Source organism: Paramisgurnus dabryanus, chromosome 7, assembly GCF_030506205.2.
Source record: "Paramisgurnus dabryanus chromosome 7, PD_genome_1.1, whole genome shotgun sequence".
NCBI lineage: Eukaryota > Metazoa > Chordata > Actinopteri > Cypriniformes > Cobitidae > Paramisgurnus > Paramisgurnus dabryanus.
In genome coordinates this window covers 11,312,155-11,335,110 of record NC_133343.1, presented here as the reverse complement: position 1 = coordinate 11,335,110, position 22,956 = coordinate 11,312,155, and the positions used below count along the sequence as shown (strand labels likewise).

Below are 22,956 nucleotides of genomic sequence, written 5' to 3'. Positions count from 1 at the left end.
TCCAATCTTATATTTTCCTTTGAGAGGGCTGATCTACAGCTGGGGGTTGCATGTTTCTCTTACTATTCCCCTAACATTGTTCCCTGCCCAACTCTACAGTGAACCCAATGTGCTAGATGAATCCCAGGGGCTTCTGGAGGAGGGTAACCTATCTAGGTACAGTGTCATGGCCCTGTGTGTGCAGTGTCTCACCGTCTATGTGCCAGGGCTGGGCCTGCCTTCCCTGTTCATCACATTCAACCTGAGTCCTTTCTAGGATCTCTCTCCCTTTCTTTATTTCTTTCTCTCTCTCTCTCTCTCTCTCTCTCTCTCTATCTCTCTCTCTCCTTCCTTCCTTCTGTGTACTTTAGTAATTTTAGAGTATTGTATTGGCATGATTGTTTTTCATACAATATTGCCAAAGCATGAACATACATATCAACAGTGATAGAGGAAACGAATATTAATATTAAAAAATATGGTGCCATTACTAATAAAAAAATGTAAAAAGTCGACAATATCAAAAAATACTACACCTCTCTCTGTCATATCTTTACATCTTTTGGTCTTTTTTTCTTTCTTTCACTTTCTCTTGGCTAGGGAATACGATGCCCTCTACGTAGTTTCACGTTGTGGTATTCATGTCATCTCCAGTTGGCCTCATGGTGTCATGGTGTTCACTCATGTTTCAGGCTTCTTGCTGCTCAAATTGGAGTTCCTCTATTGGGGGCCAATCTGTGGGGTTGGGAAGTATGGTCTAGCAGATGTAAAGCAGATACAACATTTAGAAATTCATGATTTTCTGAGACACACCTGAGGAATTTCCAATAACTGCCTAATACAATTTTTCACAATAATAATTTCACAAATTTCATTCCTTTCTTGTACATAGTGCATTATATCAATTGATAATTCCTGCTCACGCTGCCATACCTGCTCCTCAATTCCCCTTTTGTATTTTTGTGGATGACATTGCAGGTCTTTACCTGCGATTCATGCTTTCTGATTCGTCCCTGTCCCTGTGTTTGATTGGTGGAGGGCTTTGGACTGATAGGGAAGTGTGGAGGGGAGACATTTCCTCTTAACTCTCCCATCTATCAGGAGGATTTAATAGGGATTGTGTTCAGCCCTCTGGGCAGTTCAAATTTATCAGCTTTGTGTGTGTCTGTTCATTGGCTCTGCTCTAAAGGGTTGCCAGTGTGCAGAGTGAACCAGGACAGCAAAATCTACTAATCCAGCCACCACTGGGTCGTAAGAGAGGAGTTAGGCAGGTGAGGTCTGGCAACACTTGTTTGGTATTAAATACATACTGTACACTATCTCTAAAGCATAAAACGTTGTGTCTTGCAGCTACGGCGCCCTCTGCTGTCCATTCAGAGGGTGCAAGATGAGTCTCGTGGCCGTCAGGGAGCAAGACTCTCAACAACCCGCAGAAGCATTCAGCCAAAGAATAAACCAGTTGACAGGGGTGTGTGCTTTTTTGTATAAAATTAATGCTCATAATGCATTGATTTGATCTACACTTTAATTCTAGACCTTAAATGAGGTACATAAAGTCTTTTTATAACTTCAGGACAGGGTGACCAAAAGAGGTATGTTACTTTCACTGAGACCCAGCAGGAAGTGACTGGCAAATCGCCCTCTGCCACTCCCAGCCCTAGTGGTGGCCTGCCAAGTGGCCCAGAAGTTGGAGGTCAGTGCCATGCTGCAGCAGAACACACTCCATCCGCCCAATCAGAGTCCTCATCACCCAGCATCAAAACTGCACAGCACAGCCCAATGCGGCCACAGGTCTGATTTACACCACAGTTTACAAACGTCTTGCATACATTTGCATGCATATGAGTTCCATAATGTATTTTCATAGTGAGTTTGTATTGAAAAAAAGTACAATTTATTGTAGCTTTGCATTTTCCTAAAACCAGCAGCTTATGTATCATCTGTTCTGTTTTAACTGTAGGCCTCTCATTGTGAAAATAAAGAAAGGAAAAATCAGGGGAGTGTAAGAAGCAGTTTGTCTCCCACCCCTTCCATCACCTCTGGCTCCACCTCCAGAACTTGCTCTCCTCTTCCTCCTCCCCTCCCCGTCCTGAGCACCCCATCTCGACTGACTCCGACCCAGATCAGAGAAAGTCCAGAGGACGAAGAGACCTCTGGCCTTCTGCAAAACACAGAGACCCCTTCTACTGTAGGAGAAGACAATGGCACAGAGAACCCACTCCTGACCTCGCTGCTCACAACCCAAACTCCTTCCCCGCTCCCACTCTCACCTGTCGACCTGGATTTAGATGAGTCTCATGTCTGATTCAGGATTTTATAGTACAACACTACTGTATTATTGTGACAGGAAGTGGAATAACCTGTGATTATGTGCAAAGAGTATATTCTTATGTCGTCTGGAAAGTGGAATTTGCAAATACTAGAAGTATTTTATGAATCACTGTGCATCATTTTATCTAATGATGAAAACTTCACTCTTCTTCGTTGCACTATTTGGCCTTTAACAAGCTGTTATTTCTAAATGTTAACATTATAAAGAGTTCATCAGTGTTGTGTCAAAATTATGTATTTAATACAAAAACTGAATGTTATAGAAGTATTCTAAATATTATTATTGAAAGTATTTATTCAGATGACTATATATACAAAATAGATCTATTTAAAACAACTAGTACACCCTCTATTTTCTAAAAATAAAAAGATTGTAATATTGATGCCAACTATTTGCCAAAATGTATGAATTAAATTCATTATGATTTAGAGAATTGCCCTTGTATGTGCTCTTGTGTAGGCTTTTCCATTCAGGATCTGCATTATAAAAATGAAGCAATGGAGGATTTTAGACCAGAAAAACATGCAGGAGAAGAAATTTAAGTTAGGAAACACTTTTTAAAAATTAAATTGTCATCATTTACTCACCTTAATTTTAATTAAACCTGAACGGCCTGTTTTACTTGTTATTTTAATTGTTGGTACAGTATGTTTTATCATTGTTTAAAATGTTAGTTAAGAAGCCAAGTTAATATAAAAATATGTAATAAATAAATATTAAAATTAAGGCTATTAATAGAATGTGCTTTGCGGGCAACTCCACTGCTCTATTGTATATTTGGATAAATCAGTGGTTCTCAAACTTTATCAGCGTGCGGCCCCCTGGCACCATCTTGCGGCCCCCCCTGGGAGCCCCGGCCCCCAGTTTGAGAACCACTGGGATAAATGATGACACCCACAAAGTTGACGGTACTACTGACTCTTGTAGAAGGAAAAATATTATAAAAGTCAGTGGGTGCCACCACCTGGTTGTTTACCATATTTCTTTTAATATCTTCATATAAAATAAGAGTCTGCAAATAATGACAGATTTATCATTTCTTGGGTGAACTATCCCTTTAAGTCAGTTTTTTTATTATTCTTAGTTTAAAGATTTCTGCTTAAAATAACCCAGAAATATACAGTATAACCATTCCCTCTGATAATGTTTTCTTAGAAATGTGTTTAGATTATAAAGGTTTTCAGGGGCCTATTTAAAATAGAGAGTGACAGTGTGTGTATATGCTTTTTTGTGCGCTTGATGGGTATGTTGTTTGTCAGTAATGTGCTGCTATCTGTTGGATTTGTGCAATAATAAACTATTATGAAAACAGAAAAAGAGGTTTTGTTGGTTTATTCTTCACTATTCAAAATATAGGTGCTTTACAGTGCCCTAGAAGAATTGTTTTGGATGAATGGTTCCATAAAGTGCATTTATGATCTTTAACCCTAATAAGTCCCTTGGGGTCAATCTTACCCCCAAGCCACTTTTATTTAGTTAAATAGCATGGCTCCCTTCATCTCAGTGGAATAAGATTTTGTGACTTTTCCAGATTATCTGTCAAGATTCTAAAAAAAAAAAAACTGGGCTTGATTCGGTCGTTCTAAAGAGGTGTAAAAAAATAATTCACCAAAAGAGGCCCTTTGGGGGTAAAAATGACCCCAATTGAAGTGTATGGGGAATGGAAAAAAATCATTTTTTCTTGTTATCATCAAATAAAATCAATGCATCCAAAATAAATCTGAAAAATTTGACACCGAAAGGTAGGCATAGTACTAAATCACAAATTCAATATAGAAAAGACATGCTCAATCACACACACACACAAACAGACACACACAAACAAACACACAAAGGTATGACTGCACAGAGAGCATTTTTTACAGAATTTGGCTAAAACAGCCACAGATGCAAAAAAAAAAGATGTAAAATACTCACACAGGTGTGTGCCGCACAAAGACACAGTAAAACTTACACACACATAAAGACACAGACACGCACAAAAAGACAAAGACACACACACAAACACCCTTACATTTAGTCAAATTTCTGTGGCATTTTGTAAAAACAGACACTTTTAAAAATGCATCAAAAAGTAGAAAAAAATTATACTATTTGAAATAATTTTTATTTTTTATGTCCTTTCTCATGTAAATATAAACATAAATTCACAAAATGTTTCACTCAAGTATTGATGTTGACCAGTTGGCCACATCCAGAAAAATGAATGGGTCTCTATGGGCATCTGCTGGTCAAAATGATTTATTTCCTAAACTGTAACCATAAAACTGTTTTTTTTTTCTTAACATCAAATGGTCGAATACAACACATAACACATAGATCAATATCTAAAAATCATTTAAATCAAATTTAAATAATAATTTATGTGAATTTTTCATAAGAATTTGATATTTACAGGCAAGCTAATGGTGTAGTTAAGGAATTAAGTGGTAAACAGGTACAAAAGTACTTCATATCTCCCAAAACACAGCATTATTGTATAGATGGAAGGTAAACAAAAAAAAAATATTTTTTTGTATCATTAAAAATGTATATATTTTTAGTAATCACCCTTTTCATTTCTGGGGTCATTTTACCCACAGGGAACTCTAACGTATACAGGAAAATAGGGGCTTATGAGGGTTAAAAAACCTTTGTCTAAAAGTTTCTTTGTCAAACCAAAAATGGTTCTGCTGTGGCATTGCTGTGAAGAACCTAAAGCACCTTTATTTTAAAGAGTGCTTATTGCAGTTATTATATAAACAATGGTCTCATTCACTAATAATTGCGTACGTTTAATTTGCATAAAACACGCCCAAACAAGCACCATGTAAAGGCTTTTAGCAGCGCGCCACTGCAGAAAAGTTTAGAGCAGTTTGTCACCGAGGCAAAAGAGCTCGAAAATAAATGATCATATTTATTATAAGTAAATTCAGTTTTTCTTTGCATTGGAATCCAAATATATTTCACAATTATTAAATTAATTATAAAATTAACCAACACATTTTATGTCTAATGTGATGTGCTACATGCTGTAGTTGAGGACATGACAGTTCAAACATCTTGTATAGGCTCAGTGCCGTGGTCCACCAGAATTCAGAAACAATTCTAAAAATGACTTAAGATATCTATTGGCTGGCTCAGAAGAGCTAGACAGGACAACAAATGCCAACCAAAATAGTTTATTCATAGAAAATATACAATAATTGGAACTTGGAAAAGTGGAATGTGATTTTATCAGTAACTCTTCTATTTTTTGGACAGAAATGTCTCAAGGAGTTTGGAGAGCTTTTCTTCTCTAGCAGCAGCTTCTTTATCTCTCCTCTCTTCTCTTTCTCGATACTCCTTTTCCTGTTTCTCTACTCTAGCAAGCATTTCTTTCTCCCACCGCCCCTCTCTTGCAAAATGTCTTGTTCCCTTCTCCTCTCCCTCTCCAGCACTTGCTCGCTCCTCTTCCCTCTCTGCGGCCCTCCGGTCTCTTTCCACCTCTCTCTCTGCGGTCTGTCTCTCTCATCCTCCCGCTCTGTCGTTCGCTTCTCTGGTTCCTCCTGCAGCCTCTCCATCTCCCGTGGGGCCATCACCCAATCTTCTGCTTTTCTCTGCTTAACAGGTGGAGAATCCTGAGCAGATGAGGACATGTGGACAGGTGTAATGAAAGGATTTAGGGTGATCTCGCTACTCAGGGCTCCATCCATGATTGCGTACCACTTCCAGGTTGTGATTCCTGTATCTCCCCCAACCATATGAAGACTTATGATGTCCTGCAAAAATGATCAAAAGCAAATTCACTAATTAAACTGAAATCATATCAAACCGTACAGTTACCTATAAGGGTGCTGTGTGTCATTACTGTGCCAAAAGTGGCACCAAACAGATCTGCAAAAATAGATACTAGAAAAATATAAATAAATAAAAATAGTATTAAAGGTGCCGTAGAATGTAAAACTGTATTTACCTAGGGATAGATGATTAATACGAGTTCAGTACATGGTAATGACCAATTGTGAGACACATAACACCGACTGTGATGTTACAGTCGTGATGTACGCCACCAAGATTAAATTAAACATTTAATAAATTACAATGTTTTACAACACTAAAAACAAAGTTGTGACTGCTGAGTTAGCGCTATCTGCTAGTTAATGCTATATACGGTTACGTTTTGCAGGTCCATACTGAAAAAAACAAACGTACCACTTAGAAACATCCATTTCCAATCTTCAAATAATTTATTATTCCTTAAAATCTGTATCTTCATCTGATACAGACTTAAACATACAGTAAGGTCTGTTTGCATACACACACAGTGCTACAGAAATGAGCCGCTCTAAGAAAAAAACCTTTAAAACAAAAGACCATTTAATTCTAGGGACAAATCAAAGTGTTTTTGGATCATTTTTGCACTTAATAAAGCCACATACCTTCTATGTAGATATCAGAGAACACTGTAACATTGTATCAATGCATTCTTTGGCACCTTTAATTCATTATAATTCATCAGCTAAACACAAACAAGAGTTACTTTAAAAAATATGTCTGCTACTCTTTGTAATGCCACTGGATGTTCCCCAATTCTTTTAAGATAAGAATCAATATAAATAGATCATAAAAGTAATTAACACAACTCCAGTAGGTTAATTAATGCCTTTTGAAGCAAAAATATAAATGTATTAAAATGTACTGTATTTCAAACTTTTACAAACGTAGGCATCTTGGTCATATGCACATTAACAAAAGAACCAAGTTTATGCTGCCTCTTGCATGATATAAGTGTATTGTAAAGCCCACGAGAACAGACGTACATGGAGGCAAAAACAACCAGTTAAGCCCGTTTTACACTTAGATTCCGGTAAAAACTGCAGATCGATTTTGGTTTATTTACACTACCAATAATTTTCCACAATCTGTTTGTGCATTTACACAGATCCTGTAAAGATCCCGTAAAGACAAGTGATCTTGCACTTGGTGGATTTTTTTTCGCAGCATCTTCAAGTGATATTCCAGCCAAATATTAAAATTACCCCATGATTTACTCATCCTCAAGCCATCCGAGGCATATGTCCATCATCATCTTTCAAAAGAACACATTTGGAGTTAATTTGGTAAATGTCCTTGCTCTTTGTGCTCTTGCTAGCTTTATAAAGTTAGAAAACTAGGATCAGGGAACAGCTTCTGACTTTAAAGCCCAAAAAAGTGCATCTATCCTTCACAGAAGTAATCCACTCCAAGATATTAATAAAGGTCTTTTGCGTCTTAACTTTGACATTCTATGTTCACACAGAATGCGTTCTGGAAATGTTATGGCAATGTTACTAGGTCTCCTTGGGGTATAAATTGAGGTCGGAGACAGCTGCAAATGGGCACATCAGCCTCAAGAGGGTGGGACTTAACTGGGCTGTTGGCTATACAGGACCCATATTTATCAAGCTTCTCAAAGTGCCATTTTAGTTTTAAGTAGTGAAAATTCATGAAATGTACTCCTACTTATAAACTTGAATGTGCATTGTTTTATCTTATGACAGAAATGCAATCTAATATACTTAAACTATATTGTAAGTGCTTTATAAAGACGTTACATAATGAACTGTATTGTTTTTATTATCTTAGAATGAGCCATTTTATTAACATACACTGTGGGTTCCCTTACATGGAAGTCAGACGACAACTATTTTGTCCTGTATAAAAGCAAGTTATCAAATTTCTAAAAAGCTAAGAATCAGTCTTACTCTCCAAATTATTTAAAACAGTTTGAAAGGTCTCTCAAACCAGTAGGGGCTTGTGATAGCGCTGATGAGACAGAGATGTGTGCGAATCTATGCGCTGGATGAGCGGCTGTCATTTATTGATAAAAAATAGCTATTTAAACATGTGTTTTAGCCACATGTTGTGCTTATTTTACGTTACTTAAGTTCAACAATAAATAATATATATTTTTTAAAACAACTAATATTAAAGTGAAATGTGTGTGTGTGATATAAATTGCTTGTTAATGTTTTTATAATAGGTGTTTGTTCGTAATTTTTTTCTTTTTTAAATAAAAAAACAAATACTTTACTGTCATGTCTCCCCAAGTGCATATAAGAAGCGATCTAATTTAAAATAACATATTCATGCATATTCAACATAAAGTGAAAATAAAACTGAATAAATGTAATTGGTCAATGTGTTTTTATGGTTTTTACTTATAAAATAACTTACAATGGGTTGAATGAGAAAGAAACTGTTGCACTGTCCAAGGGGAAGGGTTACGTTTGAGTGACGAGCTCCAGTTCATCAACGCGGTGTGTGAATGGGGTTTTATATTCTTTTGCAACAAAATGTTGGTATCACTTTACAATAAGGTTCATTAGTTAACATTAGTTAACTACATTAGTTAACATGAACTAATAATGAACTGCACTTATACAGCATTTATTAATCTTTGTTAATGTTAATTTCAACAATTAGTAATACTTTATTAAAATCTTGCTAACATTAGTTAATGCACTGAACTAACATGAACAAACAATTAAAAGCTTTACTTCTATAACATTAACAAAGATTAATAGATACTGTAACAAATGTATTGCTCCTGGTTTATTCATGTTAGTTAATACATTAACTAATGTTAACTAATGAACCTTATTGTAAAGTGTTACCAAAATGTTTACCACCATTCAATGACACTAAAAAGCGAGGAGGTGCCAACACATTATTTAATATAACTCTTCAACTGTGTTCATTTGTGAAGAAAGTTAAACACCTAGGGGGGCACAGGGGTCATTTATGGGATCATTTCCTGGTAAAATATTCCTATAAGCATCAGTAAATGATGAGAATATACATTACATTTTGTGGTGAATTATTCCTTTAAGATAATAATTTCTAATAATTTGCTGAATGCATGACATCACCTTGTACTTCTGCTTCAGATTCTCCCACTTTTTTCTACAGCATGTAAAAATGTAATGCGAAGAAGGTATCCAATTAAAGATTGGTCTCACTCACTCAAAAGCTTTGATGGCTGCATTTCTCCTTCCTGTTAACAGGTTGCTGTCACTGACCCTCTATATGATGAAATCTGCCGTGTTTGCATCACTCCCTAAAAGCACAGACCCGAGAGTTTAAGTGATTTTTCGGCTTACTAATGCTTAAAACTGTAATAAATAGCATACATTCGTTAATTTAAGGTGCATCAGCTGTTTATTTATTGTTGCTGCGATTTCTTTTTCCAGTAATAATTAAATCAACAAATTATTTCACGCACCAAAAGCCATTGTGTCATGAAAACATCATGCTACTTGCATTTAAAGACTTCTTCAGATCCCATTTTAGGTTTTTGTTTTGTTTAGCAGCCTCATGCTTTCTTCTGTGCTGGGCACTCTGTGAATGTCAATGGACTAAAACGCATTACCGCCCCTATAGGGAGGAAGTGGAAGTACAGATTATTTTGTTTCGTTTTTACCATGAAAGCTTTTACTTACAACACTATATTACAAATAATAACATGGAGAAATAAAACGGCAACAACTGTTATTATTATTTTCAATACATTTTCTGAGAGATTTTCAATTTTCATTTATATGTTTTAAAAAAAGTCAACGCATATGTGTATTTTGTCCAGCAGGGGCGATGTAGGGATGAGGCGACACGGAACGGAAATAACGTCAGAAGCAGGAACATCCAACAGCGCTTGAAAGAAACTGTGTAGTCACCGTGTGGGTTCGGTGTACTGCAGTAATAAACATAATATAGCCGAATCGTTCACATTTAAATTACCACACAGGGCTTCACAGCGGTATCTACTTTAACATCTGTCATCATGGTAAGAGGTTTTGAAAAAATTAAGTGTGTTTGCTGGGTATGATTGTGTCTATTAGCACTTTAGCTTGATTGTCATCTCGTCCCTTTTATGTTGTAATAAAAGTTATTTATTCTACATACAGCCTACATTGCTTTTTATTAAGTCTTTACAGATTAATTGCTAGGTGCTATATGCACAAAAAGCTTTAGTTGTATGCAGTCAGTACAGTTGTGCGGTATTTTTTAATAGATCACAATAAAAACGAAACTAACAGTGTTGCAGTAACCTCTCTGGGCCAAAATGTAGGAATTGAGTGTATGAAAGTATGTTAATGTTTGGTTGAGTATATGCAGTTATCTAGTGGTAAAATGTATACATTAAAAATATAAATGCATGATTAAATATTAATTGTTTTGTTTAATAATTAATATTACGTTGTTTGAAATAATAATGTACTTAATGGTCTAGGCAGATTGCATGGGGAAAAAATGACTTGAAAATATCTGTGTGTAATATAAGATTGTTGTCATTTGGCCTCAGTATTGTTTTCTGCTTGTAGTCTATTATGTCATATAATGGAGGGGCCGTCATGGCGATGCGTGGAAAGAACTGTGTGGCAATAGCATCAGACCGGAGGTTTGGTATTCAAGCACAGCTGGTTACCACTGACTTTCAGAAGATTTTCCCCATGGGAGACAGACTCTACATTGGGCTGGCAGGCTTGGCCACAGACGTACAGACAGTGTAAGTATACATAATGTCCAATGCATTGTATATAATAATACTACTACACATAAGAATACTTATTGCGTGTTGGGTTGGCGTGTATTGACACCAAAGGATTTGTTTGCTTTTCCGTGGCCAAGTGTTTCATGTCTTGTTTCTCTTATTCTTCATAGATCTCAAAGGCTGAAGTTCCGCTTGAACCTGTATGAGCTGAAAGAGGGTCGACAGATTAAGCCAAAGACCTTCATGAGCATGGTGTCCAATCTTCTATACGAGAGGAGGTAAAAACTGCACCTCTGTCTCTGTAATTAATATTAATGCAACAACAAACACATTTTACAAAACAGCTTCTTGTCTAAACTGTCTAAATTTCAGCTACAAAACTATCACAGTCCACAAAAAATAACTTCCAATTAATTACAATTTTATGTTAAACATTTACTTTTATTTACAATTGAATAAAATGTGAGTAGTAGTATTTTCCTGTCAATACATTTTCAGCGCACTGTACAATAAATAGTTTAGTAGTTTCTCATTTCATTTAAAAGTAGTTTATTACTAAGGGTGTCATGATTTCGATTTTAAATCGAAATCGATCAAAATTAAGTCACAACCTCGAACTTTGAATAAAAAAAATAGAATCGACGATGCTGCATGCCCCCCTGTCACGTCTGTTCTGCTTCCCAAGCGGAAAAAAACACACGTGTTGTTGAGTGCTGCGAGTCAACCTCCTCACTAGCTCCAACCAGTTAAAAGATAGCATGGCAGATGCAGGACACCACGCAAGCGCCTCCCGTCTTTAGCTGAACTCAATCAGAGCACGCATGGCGAACAACTTATTTCAGTTGCTTAAGAGTTATGAAAACAGCATTTAAACATTACTTATTGCGGTAGTCTCAAAATCTCGTCTGATGTAATAAAAGCACGTTTTTAAGGTGCAAAGTACTAATAGATGTTCATCTGACAGGAAGTTTTGATTTATAAGGTATGTGCGTGTACCATATTTTTCCACTGGCAGCACGACTAACATAGCAGGGCATCTCCGGGTTCAAGGTCAGAAAAAAAATTAATCGGGACCACTCTTATATGAATAGTGAAATATTTTTGACATAACTTTTGAATTTAAATCAAATAGTTTATGGATGTTTTATGTCATGTGCTATTTCACTATTAAGAGAAGAGAGAATACATTATAGGTGCTTCTCAATATGCTTCCTCGCTCCTACATCCTATGACCCGGAAACCAACCGAGCTCTGCCATGTTGTAGGACATGTCAATTCTTCCTATACGGAAGTGTTTTATCAACTAAACCTGACACACATATGAATATCCTCACCCTCACATTTAATACATTTTAAATATTAAAAAGGCAATTAAACCAATGCTTCCGCATATAGGACTGATAGCTGTTTTTATTTTAATGTAGTAAGGCTATGAACTCTAACTCCAGTATGTATTTAACTTTATTTTTCTTGTTAAATATTTGGGGGGTTTTAATGCTTTTTGATAATTGATAACAGAGAATGAACATTATAGCCTACAGAGAGTGAGGAATGAGGATATGCCATCTCACTTAATACTTTGTCTCCTCCGTCCTCGTAAGCAAGAAAATGAACCGAGGATGCACAAATAAGAATTGAGAAGCACCCCTTGTATAATGCTGTGGCCGCATTGTTTTAATATTTTAGTGTGGGTTTTGTAGCGGCATCTAGCGGGGAAATTGCGAATTGCAGCCAACCTCAATTTTGCTATGGTAGCTGCCAAAGAACAAACATGTAATCGTCTGAGAGAACAGCTGCGTCCAAATACCCACACTTTGCACTTGACTACTTACATAATGTATTTCCTGTATTTGGCCCAAGTGTTGTAGTGGTTGTGAAGATCCCAAGCGTGCATGTAGAATCATTGACCCGATGAGACACACTTAGCAAATGTAAAAATGTCAATCCAGGTGGCAGCATAAATAAAATGAACACATAAACACTTTGAAATCAACATTTGCTGTACTTAAAGATTATTATTTACACTTATGTGAAACTTTCAAAAGCAAAATATTTTGCACTTGTAAAAAACCTCTTCATTTTGTTCATGCAGCTTTATTAAAGTTTGTTTATTCAGTTGTCCCTGAATAAATGACACAATTATTTTTGTTTCTAATTATGTGAAAAAAGCAGGTGCAGATGTTTTACAAAATACATAGCAATGCAGTTTGCACCAATGAAATGTGCAAAACTTTCCGTTTACAACCAAAATATGTAATATTCATTTATTAACTTACAATTAAAAGTTTCTGTGACATCTCGTGAGGTCTGGGCAAAAGTCTCATGATTTACATCCAGATAATGATGCATGCTGGGATACCACAAGTGTGGGCATTTAGACGCAGCCAACGTAGGCACAACGCGTGCTCTATAGAACAGTTTGTCCATTTAGGGCTACTGTAGAGACATAACGGGGACTTCCATGTCAGGAAACCCGCGAGTATGTAGATTAAAAACTGCTTATTATAAGGTAATAAAAATAATACAGTTCATTATGCAAGGTCTTTATACAGCACTGATAAAATCTTTATTTATATTATATTGCATTTTTGTCAAGAGATTCTTCTTAAAGTCCCTCATTGCACATTAACAGGCATGCCAAGGGTGCACTGTTGGACATTAAAAGTGCTGTGACATGCAGTGCACACTATAACTTGAAAAGCTAAAATTTAGTAATCAACATAAATGATTCTTACTTACTAAGAATTGAATAAGTTGTATTTGTTAAAGTACCACCCTGATGACCACCCTGCCTATTTATAGTGTACAATCTTAAGCATTTTTTTCTCTGCACCATTTCTCAGGTTTGGGCCTTACTATATTGAGCCTGTGATTGCTGGTTTGGACCCAAAGACCTTTGAACCATTCATCTGCTCTCTTGACCTTATCGGATGCCCCATGGTAACAGAAGACTTTGTCGTCAGCGGCACTTGCTCAGAGCAGATGTACGGCATGTGTGAGTCCCTATGGGAACCTGACATGGTGAGTGAATATAAGAACCCTGAGAGGCAGTAGGGGTAATATTATCTAAACCTGGATGTTGAATTTGTTGTTGGTTGTAATCTGTAGGAACCAGAGGACTTGTTTGAGACCATCTCACAGGCCATGCTGAATGCCGTTGACAGAGATGCAGTGTCTGGAATGGGTGTCGTTGTTCATGTCATGTAAGTATTATCAAATGTCCTGTCTCTTAAGCCCTTTTCACACAGAGATTACGGAAAATGCATCAGGGATTTGTCCATGATCGTTTGTTTTGTGGTTCATTCACACTGCCAATCATTTTCTGGAATATGTGTGCGCATTCACACACATGCTGTAAAAATCCCGTAAAAGACACGTGATGTATTTTTTACCAGTGTCGGAAGCTTGCCTATTATCCATGATTTTTCTTTCTAGAAACCATGTGCGTGCATTTTAGTTTATGACAAGATCATAAGGAGCGTGTGATGCGCTGTTCTGTCATGCTGGTGAATGATCTCAGCTTCAGCGCAGATAGTGACAAGCTCCCTAATCTCTGCTTCAGTAAAGTTTGCCGTAATTTCTCAACGTGAATGTTGATCTGCGTTTAAATCCCTTTGTCAAAGCCCTAAACCCAGTGTTTCCCACAGGATTTTGAGAGACTGCGGCGGGGATGATGTCACACGCCAATTAGCATATGTGTGACGTCATTGCGTCATGTTTTAGTCTTTTATCTGTCACAGTATATTGCGTTTTAACACAACTGAATGCTATTTTTACATATCTGTTCTGTTGTCTCTAAAATAGTGACTAAACACAACCCAGTTACGACCCACGACCCAGTAACTCCTTGTTTAATCCAACCAGCTCTTTCTTTAACTGCTGCTAAAAACACAACATCGTCTGACAAAATAACCATACATTTACATTGAGGTTGTACTGTGTTGCTCTTCTCATCAGTGTTGTTGTGTTATAAGCGCTTTTTCATTTTAAATACGAGTGGTAGTTTTATTGTATATCGCGTATAGCGCAGACAATTTGGTGCAAATTCATAAATATGAGAGAATACAATGTTGCTGTTACACAGAGTAATGACTACAGAACACGTGCGCGGGCAAACCGCATCATAGGTACGTTTTTTTGTTGTTTTCACATCTGTGGCAAACGCTTACAGTCACGAAGTTGCTCATGACCAAACAACTTTGCGTTAGGCGGCGTCAAATGGAACCTGCGTTTGCACATTAGGCAACACAGAGAATGTGCTAAGGACGTCAGCATTTAGCAAATAGATGGTAAGCTGTTTTAAACAAATTTGGTGAAGAAATGTGGATGTTAACCTCACGTGTGCTCGACTTGTAAGCAGCATGTGTGGAAATGTCCGTAAACAGTGCGGGGGTAAACGCGTCATCTGTAAAAAAAACGTTCTGATTAGCCCGAAGCTGTCAGTGCGGTCTGACGTCGTCCGCTCTAAATGCCGGTAATCCTATATTTATCGTTCACACATAGCGCTTACTGGTAAATTACTGGTAATCTTACAACCTGTCTTACTGGTAAATTGGGAGCACTGATTTACCGGAAAGGTTCTGTTCACACATGACCTGTTAACTGCAATTTACCACTTAATTACCAGTAAAGACTGTATGTGTGAAAGGGACTATTTACGGGACGCGTTAGCGTTCACACAGAAGCTTCATTGACATTAGTGCGTTTTTGTTTTGAAACACACACAACTCCAGAGTTTTTAACCCTTATAAACTTTTCCGAAAAAAAATTCCGAATTTCAACTGTTCAAACAGTCTCTTTTTAAGCACATTAAGACACAAACACCCAAAACAAGTGCTATGATGAATGTTTTCACCATATTTTATGAGTTATTTTAGCTTTGACTACACTGCTGTTTAGTTAATTAGAACGTTTGTAACTATCTTACTCGTATAATTACTTTTTTCAGTGTTTAACTGGTTTGTAACTGACAGGAGAGTAACGGTACATTCACGGGGCGTACGCATTAACGCTTAACAGAAGGCTTGTCTGAAGCGTGGCCAACAGCCAACCACTGTGGGCGCAACACAAGCTCCGGTCTTCCATAACCGTAATTGGCTGGCTCTGCCTAGGTTATTTGCATAAGGCGATATGATTGGCTGACGCACGCGGTGCCGCTTGAAAAGTTGAGAAATGTTCAACTTCTGCCGCGAGCAACGGCACTGACGCGGCGCCGACGGATCCACAATTCAGTTCGCCAACGCTTGACGTCACCCATTAAAAGTGAATGGGAAGCGTCAACGCTTACGCCCCGTGTGAATGCCCCGTAAGGCATTGATTTTGTTAACTGTGAAGTTTAAATCCACCGTAGGCCAATCTGGATAAAAGCATCTGCCAAATGTTAGACTAGGTGTTTGTTTTTATATTTTGAGTTGAATTCAGTGAGCTGATTTATTTTTATATTTTACAGAGAGAAGGATAAGATCACCACACGCACCCTGAAGGCCAGAATGGACTAGACAAAACTACTGCTAAACTTCCTCTTTTTGTACTAAAATAGAATTTGCCTCAGCCCATTTGCCACCAATAATATTCAGTTGTTTAATAAACATTTATGACATTTACTTGAGTTTTCTAGTTTTTCATTCCCGATAATCTAATTTAAAAATGTTTAGGGCATTTTTTGTCAAAATAAATAAATTAAAAAAAAACTTTTGTAATGTGATTTCAGATATGCTTTTGGGGTACTATAACTAACATTTTATATTTAAACTTTTACAGTAAAATTACCAAAATGTGCTGCTTTCACCAAATCACAGGCAGCCTTTAAATTAATCACATAATAGTAGACAGATTGGTATACAAAAATTTTGTTCAGGTGTCTCTTGATTCCTTTATGTTTTTGTATACTACAAAAATTGAGATTTCAAATTGTATATCCAAATAAATAAGGGAATGTATGCAAGAATGGTTAACACAAAGACATAATTGGTCAAACCAATCTGCCACTAAACAGGAAAGTGAAAAGTTGGTATAACTTAGCCCATGTTAGGAGCAAGCAGTCCTATGCCAGTGAGGTTGCTTATACAAAAACTTAAACATAGAGTTAAGCACTCTATTAAAAGCTTCTGTAAAGAAAGACATGTGAAAAAGTTTCATAACTCAAAATATTTTGTATGCAGTTTTCAACATGTTTATTTTTTTAAAACATAGAAAAGTTTAATTTGTGGAAAAAAAAGTTTATAAAACTAGCCTACATTAAACTGAACAAAGACGCCTTTAGTCCACATTCTCTAGTCCACATTACTCTTCAGTAAATCTTCATGAAAATCCTAACATTCTCTTTAGTTGTGGGTTATATTTTGCCCAGGAGATCCCATTTTTTAATCCCATGTTTTTTACAATGGTATTTTGTGTATCTGAAACAAAACATTTCAAGTAAGAATTGCACGTTTCTACACAATGGCAATTTGCATTATGTATAGTCTCCTATACAACAAGCATTATGTATAATTTCTAGATCTGGGTATAGATTAATCTACAACCCCAAATCAGAAAAAGTTGGGACACTAGAAATTGTGAGTAAAAAAGGAATGGAATAATTTACAAATCTCATAAACTTATATTTTATTTACAATAGAATATATCAAATGTCGAAAGTGAGACATTTTGAAATGTCATGCCAAATATTGGCTCAGTTTGGATTTCATGAGAGCTACACATTCCAAAAAAAGTTGGGACAGGTAGCAATAAGAGGCCAGAAAATGTAAATGTACATATAAGGAAAAGCTTAAGGGCTAATTTGCAACTTATTAGGTCCATTGGCAACATGATTGGGTAAAAAAAGGCTGTCAGAGTGGCAGTGTTTGTCAGAAGTCAAGATGGGCAGAGAATCACCAATTCCCCCAATGCTGCGGCGAAAAATAGTTTTCAGAGTTTCTCAGAGAAAAATTGCAGAGAGTTTGAAGTTATCATCATTTACAGTGCATAATATCATCCAAAGATTCAGAGAATCTGGAACAATCTCTGTGAGAAAGGTTCAAGGCTGGAAAACCATACTTGATGCCCGTGATCTTCGGGCCCTTAGACGGCACAGCATCACATACAGGAATTTTACTGTAATGGAAATCACAACATGGGCTCTGGAATACTTCCTGAAAACATTGTCGGTGAACACAATCCACATTCCCCGTTGCCAGCTAAAACTCTATAGGTCAAACAAGAAGCCATATCTAAACATGATCCAGAAGCGCAGGCGTTTTCTCTGGGCCAAGGCTCATTTAAAATGAACTTTGGCAAAGTGGATAACTGTTCTGTGGTCAGACGAATCAAAATTTGAAGGTCTTTTTGGAAAACTGGGACGCCATTTCATCCGGACTAAAGAGGACAATGACAACCCAAGTTGTTATTAGCGCTCATTTCAGAAACCTGCAACTCTGATGGCTTGGGGTTGCATGAGTGCGTGTGGCATGGGCAGCTTACACATCTGGAAAGGCACCATCAATGCTGGTGAACAACAAGAATGAACAACATTCCTATTCCTTAACATTGGTCCTCCTCCAGCTGTTCCTTATATGTACATTTAAATTTTCTGGCCTCTTATTGCTACCTGTCCCAACTTTTTTGTGTGTAGCTCTCATGAAATCCAAAATGAGCCAATATTTGGCATGACATTTCAAAATGTCTCACTTTCTACATTTGATATTTTATCTATATTCTATTGTGAATAAAATATAAGTATATGAGATTTGTAAATTATTCCATTCCTTTTTACTCACAATTTATACAGTGTCCCAACTTTTTCTGATTTTGGGTTGTAGATTAATCTCATACAAAATAAAAGTAATTTTTTGCATAACATATGAGTTTGTGCTGTGTGTAATTATTATGTATATATAAATACACACACATTCATGTATGAATTAAAGAAAAATTTTCATCTTTATATATTTATTTATTTGTATATATTCTAAATTATATATAAATAAAAAAACAATATTAAAATAAAACATTTCTTATATATATATTTAAGAAATGTTTTATTTTAATATTGTTTTTATTTATAATATAATTATATATAAATAAAATTCTTAAAATGTATGTATATATTTATGTGTGTGTGTTTAAATGTACATAATATTTACACACATCACAAACTCATATTTTATACAAAAAAGTACTTTTATTTTGTATGAGATTAATCTAGATTAATCTATGCCCAGCCCTAATAATTTCCTATCTGAACAATTTTACTGACTGTACAAAATGTACTATGGCATGCAAAAAACAAGGTTTTCAGCATAAAAAAAAACTTCTCACAAGTATCTCTTAACTACAGCCAGCCATGTAAGATTTTTTTTCAATATATGTTTAAAGCACTATGTTAAGAGATTGACTCAAGCTTACTCACTGACACATTTTATTTCCTCGGCCCCACTCTTTTAATGTCACCTAAAAGGTAGCAAACTCATTTAAAGTCACATGCTTCTAAAGAACAAAGCATTGAGGACACGTTGAACTAAAAAATCTAAACCGTTTATTTCAAGTGAAATAAACCTAAGCAATGTTATAGTCTATGTATTACTCAAAAGCAGTAGTACATATTTTGCTGTTGTAACGTAAAAGCAGCAGACGCTCAAAGTGTTCATCAGTGAGAGCGTTTCTTTTTGGGCTTAGAAAATTACCCCCATGGTTGAATAGGCGTTCTACTGGAACACTTGAAGGAAGAGTTGTATTGAACTTGATGAACATTTTTTTCACGCCTGGAAATTCGTTTAGGCATTGCAGATCTTTGTTCGTGCCCTCGAGGTACATTCGTACCTCTTCGGCTGCTCCCCTTTTTTCATCTCTGTTGCTTGAACTTCCAGGTCCATATGAAAAGAATTCATCTTCGTGAAGGGAGACTCCATTTGTGTCGCCTTCGTCAAACCCTTGATCTAACTGTAACACCTCAGCAACTAGCGTAGCACGTAGAGATTCCCTTTCAGCTTCTGGTAACCACCACAATCTAAACTGTGGCATAGTGGTCGTGGCTAACCTGGCATCGACACTGTGAAACACCTGCTTGAAGCGAGACTCAATGGCCTTAACAGTGCTGTCGATGACTTCGGCAAAAAACTGTGTGCTTGCTGCCTTCTCCTGGAGCTTTCTTTTCAGGGTAAGCAATGTTGGTATCACAATGCCCAGGAAGCACTTTTGCTCTCCCTGCAAAAGATCAAGCGCAAAAGCCACCGGTTTGAAGACATCCGCATACTCTTTGAGATATGCGATTTCATCGGGAACAAAATGTGGGACATCCAAGAAGTCAATCAGTTGTGTGAGCTGTGCATCAGTGAGTGACATAATCTTCTGAACAAAGTGATATTCTGAGCCCCACTGTGTCGGGCAAGGATCTATGAATTTAAGGTTTGCAATGCTTTCCACAGCGTCGGCCACTACAGTAGAGCTCCTGGCCTTGCGCCATATTAATGCACACTTTGCAGTTGAACTATTGTGCACTCTCTGTATCTGTTCCTTTGAGATGGCTTCCGCTAGATCCTTTGAGGCGATCAAGTTAAGCGTTTGAGCAGCACACCGTTGGTGTGGGGGTAAGAAATAACTGAGAAAGAAGTCACCTCCTTCTCCCTCACCAAGGATACTGCCCACATCCTCAAACTGATTCTCTTCGGCTTCACGCTCATCCTCAGGTAAGAATTCTTTGAAGGCTTTGACGAAACTACTTCCGTTATCAGTGACAGTGGCGCGAATTTTGCTCTCTATGTTGTAGGAAGAGTGAATTTCTTGAATTTTAGCTATAACCATTTCACAATTGTGCCTGCCGTAGATTCTCGTGCAGGCGAGAGCGGCGGACTTCCTTTCGAAATTGTCCTCGAGCCAATGACAGGTCATTCCAAAATAAACTCTGTTGTGAACCGACCACAAATCAGCAGTTGTGCACAGTGACTGCACTTTGTCGAGTTTTACTCTCAGCTCCTCTTTCATTCGATCGAATGCTGCATCAAGCCTGGCAACAAAAGTCTTTCGACTCATGACCTTTCTGCCTCTGCTTAACACTTCGATCAAATGCTGGAACCCAGGCTGTTCCAGAATGGAAATGGGTTGCACGTCCTCCACAATAAAGTTAAAAATCAGTACATTCAGTTTTGACTGTGATGTATACAGAGTGTGATCCATCTTAGGTTGTTTTACATCGGACGGGCCCAATTCGGACGTCTGGTGTCCCGAATTGCTTGGCTCATCTTTGCTTGTTTTTTTTCTGTACACCAAGGAATGCTTTCTCTGGGGGCACATAAAAAGAATGAAGAAAATATAATGAAAAGTCACTTAATGCATCAGAACAAGAGAAATCATTTGTTTTATGCATGCAAACCTGTGATTTTGTTAGTCACCAAGTGACAACAGCATGAGTTTCGAAACACTAAAACATGTTTTTAAGAGAGTTATGATCCGAGTTCATGTTTTCTTTTGTCTTTAGAGTGTTAAAAGCTGTTTGTGCATATAAAAGATTTGTAAAGGTGCAAATGTTATAAGTCTCAAACCCAAAGAGATATTCTTTTTAAAAGTGAAAGCTCATCCACGCCTTCCTTAAATGTCTGATTCAAACACACACCCCATTTGCACGCAATAGTGTGGGATCATATGCATAACACCACCCAAATTTATATGCAAAAAAAAAAAAAATGTGAATAAAACATTTCAATGGTTTTAGTATCATTATCTAACTCAATCTGTCAAGTCGTGCAGATTGATCTGTCAGCTTGGTCAGCTGTAGGCATGGGCTGGTTTCAAGGTATACCGAGGTTTTAAAAAGTCAAGGTTTCAAAACCACTAAAATTTTCTGTGATACTGTCTCCAAGGTATGAGGTGTGTTTAGACAAAATTCATTAAATCATGTGATTGATTTGATGTTTACATTTAATATACATTATGAATATTATATATTTTTTGAAAGCATATTATAATTTAAAGGTTATCATACCGCCAGAATCTTATACCAGCACATGCCTAGTCAGCTGCATTTTCTGGATCAGATTTGGGCTCGTATTGATAAGGTAGTAAAGGTGATATTATCTCCTTTCACTATTGCTTTGGGAGCTAATCTTCCAAATATGGTTAATCATAAACCACGCAAACACATTGCATTACACCAAATACACAAAATAATGTTATTTTTATGCATAGTGGCTCTTTAAGGTGTTCACTAATGTGTTGATGGAGGACAATGGTTTTGTGCATTTCAAAATTCTTTTTATATCATTTGCTTCAAAGTTTAAAATAAAAGTATTTATTTTATTTTAAAAAATGGCGTAATCTTCTAAGTGTTTTTCTGGCCTCCTGAAATGATGAATTGCAAATGTGCATGCTAAAGTATGGAAAACTTTTCTCTTGTAAATTTCTAAAGGGCTGAAATGTTTGTTAACAGGAATAAGAAGGAATTGGGTTCAAAGTTCACAATACCAGACACTTATTTACTTAAAATAGAATATATTTGTAGTTTCAAGTCATTACAAAGTATTTTGCTGTGATGCCAAATTGAAGTGTATTATCAATACAGCCAAACAAATATTGCATACTTATTATAACAGTTATATCATTCTGATATTATTTTAATTATTAATGTGTGTATTTTTGCAATTCTGAAATAAATATATGTTGGACATCAAAGACAGTGGAAAGATAAAATGTTTCATTATGAAATAATAGTAATTTACTTTTTATCTCATGCAAATATAGAGTCCAAAGTTCAAACATGTACCTCCAAGTGCTTCTTTAGATTGGATGTAGTGTCCTTTGCAGTAGATAACAGTTTAATTGTTGGAAGGCAAAGATTACATTGAACAGTAATGTTTCTCCCTCTTGTCTCCCTGAAAGTGAAATGATATCTGTGCATCCAGTGGTCAAATGATGAACGAGACGGCTCCATCTTCATCAAGGCTATGCCGTACACTGCTCTTTTAAAGTATGGGCACAATCGGTCAGTTACTTTGCCAGCTTACAATATAATCGAATAATTGATCAGATAAAATTGACCCTGCTGTAATTAAAAAGTCTTGTTTTTTGTAATCTGATTACGTAATTCAGATACCATGTAGCTCGTTACTAAAAAAACAAACGTGCATGAAACAAGCAACTTCCTGTGGTCTTCTTTTTGCATTTGAAAACAAGGGTTTGGAGC

The 22,956-nt window shown here is 36.6% G+C and overlaps 4 protein-coding genes across 11 annotated transcripts in view; 2 read left to right on the top strand and 2 right to left on the bottom strand.

Annotated features, from left to right (window-relative positions):
• The window catches only part of unc80 (unc-80 homolog (C. elegans)), an 88,701-nt gene extending 85,091 nt beyond the window's left edge, over window positions 1–3,610 (top strand). For 4 of the 6 annotated variants that reach the window (XM_073815380.1, XM_065240007.2, XM_065240006.2 and 1 more), the window contains 5 exons: window positions 100–156; window positions 1,169–1,250; window positions 1,330–1,447; window positions 1,553–1,770; window positions 1,940–3,610. In XM_073815380.1, coding sequence (XP_073671481.1) covers window positions 100–156; window positions 1,169–1,250; window positions 1,330–1,447; window positions 1,553–1,770; window positions 1,940–2,284 — 820 coding nt within the window. In that variant the 3' untranslated portion in view covers window positions 2,285–3,610. The remainder of the gene's footprint in view (window positions 1–99; window positions 157–1,168; window positions 1,251–1,329; window positions 1,448–1,552; window positions 1,771–1,939) is intronic. The other 2 variants (XM_065240005.2, XM_065240008.2) reach the window with 2 other exon arrangements.
• Window positions 3,611–3,628: 18 nt separating this feature from the next.
• On the bottom strand, window positions 3,629–9,661 carry LOC135717815 (uncharacterized). Of its 3 annotated transcripts, none has more exons than XR_010520443.1 (4): window positions 9,537–9,661; window positions 9,184–9,371; window positions 5,996–6,051; window positions 3,629–5,910 (listed from the first exon to the last, which is right to left on the bottom strand). XR_010520443.1 is itself a non-coding variant. In XM_065240009.1 (4 exons), the coding sequence occupies exons 2-4, from the start codon at window positions 9,297–9,299 to the stop codon at window positions 5,650–5,652; spliced, it is 339 nt and encodes a 112-aa protein (XP_065096081.1). In that variant the 5' UTR covers window positions 9,300–9,371; window positions 9,537–9,661; the 3' UTR covers window positions 3,629–5,649. The 3 variants fall into 3 exon arrangements, 1 of the variants encoding a protein (XP_065096081.1); XM_065240009.1 differs by having other exon boundaries at window positions 9,278–9,371; XR_010520442.1 differs by having other exon boundaries at window positions 3,629–6,051.
• Window positions 9,662–9,932: 271 nt separating this feature from the next.
• psmb3 (proteasome 20S subunit beta 3) lies at window positions 9,933–16,405 on the top strand. Its single transcript, XM_065240012.2, has 6 exons — window positions 9,933–10,094; window positions 10,633–10,817; window positions 10,973–11,080; window positions 13,646–13,823; window positions 13,911–14,005; window positions 16,252–16,405. The coding sequence occupies exons 1-6, from the start codon at window positions 10,092–10,094 to the stop codon at window positions 16,298–16,300; spliced, it is 618 nt and encodes a 205-aa protein (XP_065096084.1). The 5' UTR covers window positions 9,933–10,091; the 3' UTR covers window positions 16,301–16,405.
• Window positions 16,406–19,300: 2,895 nt separating this feature from the next.
• zbedx (zinc finger BED-type containing X) lies at window positions 19,301–22,943 on the bottom strand. The gene is made up of 2 exons (XM_065240015.2): window positions 22,537–22,943; window positions 19,301–21,059 (listed from the first exon to the last, which is right to left on the bottom strand). The coding sequence occupies exons 1-2, from the start codon at window positions 22,708–22,710 to the stop codon at window positions 19,362–19,364; spliced, it is 1,872 nt and encodes a 623-aa protein (XP_065096087.1). The 5' UTR covers window positions 22,711–22,943; the 3' UTR covers window positions 19,301–19,361.
• Window positions 22,944–22,956: the final 13 nt, after the last annotated feature.

What these genes read in the sequence shown, in the direction of transcription:
- LOC135717815 (XM_065240009.1), bottom strand. Translation starts at nt 9,299, where the DNA reads ATGCAGCCATCAAAGCTTTTGA. An exon ending in GCAGCCATCAAAGCTTTTGA is followed by an intron (nt 6,052 to 9,277) that starts GTGAGTGAGACC and finishes TCATTTTTGCAG; the next exon opens with GACATCATAAGTCTTCATAT. An exon ending in GGAATCACAACCTGGAAGTG is followed by an intron (nt 5,911 to 5,995) that starts GTACGCAATCAT and finishes TCATCTGCTCAG; the next exon opens with GATTCTCCACCTGTTAAGCA.
- psmb3 (XM_065240012.2), top strand. An exon ending in AATCTTCTATACGAGAGGAG is followed by an intron (nt 11,081 to 13,645) that starts GTAAAAACTGCA and finishes ACCATTTCTCAG; the next exon opens with GTTTGGGCCTTACTATATTG. An exon ending in CCCTATGGGAACCTGACATG is followed by an intron (nt 13,824 to 13,910) that starts GTGAGTGAATAT and finishes TGTAATCTGTAG; the next exon opens with GAACCAGAGGACTTGTTTGA.
- zbedx (XM_065240015.2), bottom strand. Translation starts at nt 22,710, where the DNA reads ATGAAGATGGAGCCGTCTCGTTCATCATTTGACCACTGGATGCACAGA. An exon ending in ATCTAAAGAAGCACTTGGAG is followed by an intron (nt 21,060 to 22,536) that starts GTACATGTTTGA and finishes ATGTGCCCCCAG; the next exon opens with AGAAAGCATTCCTTGGTGTA.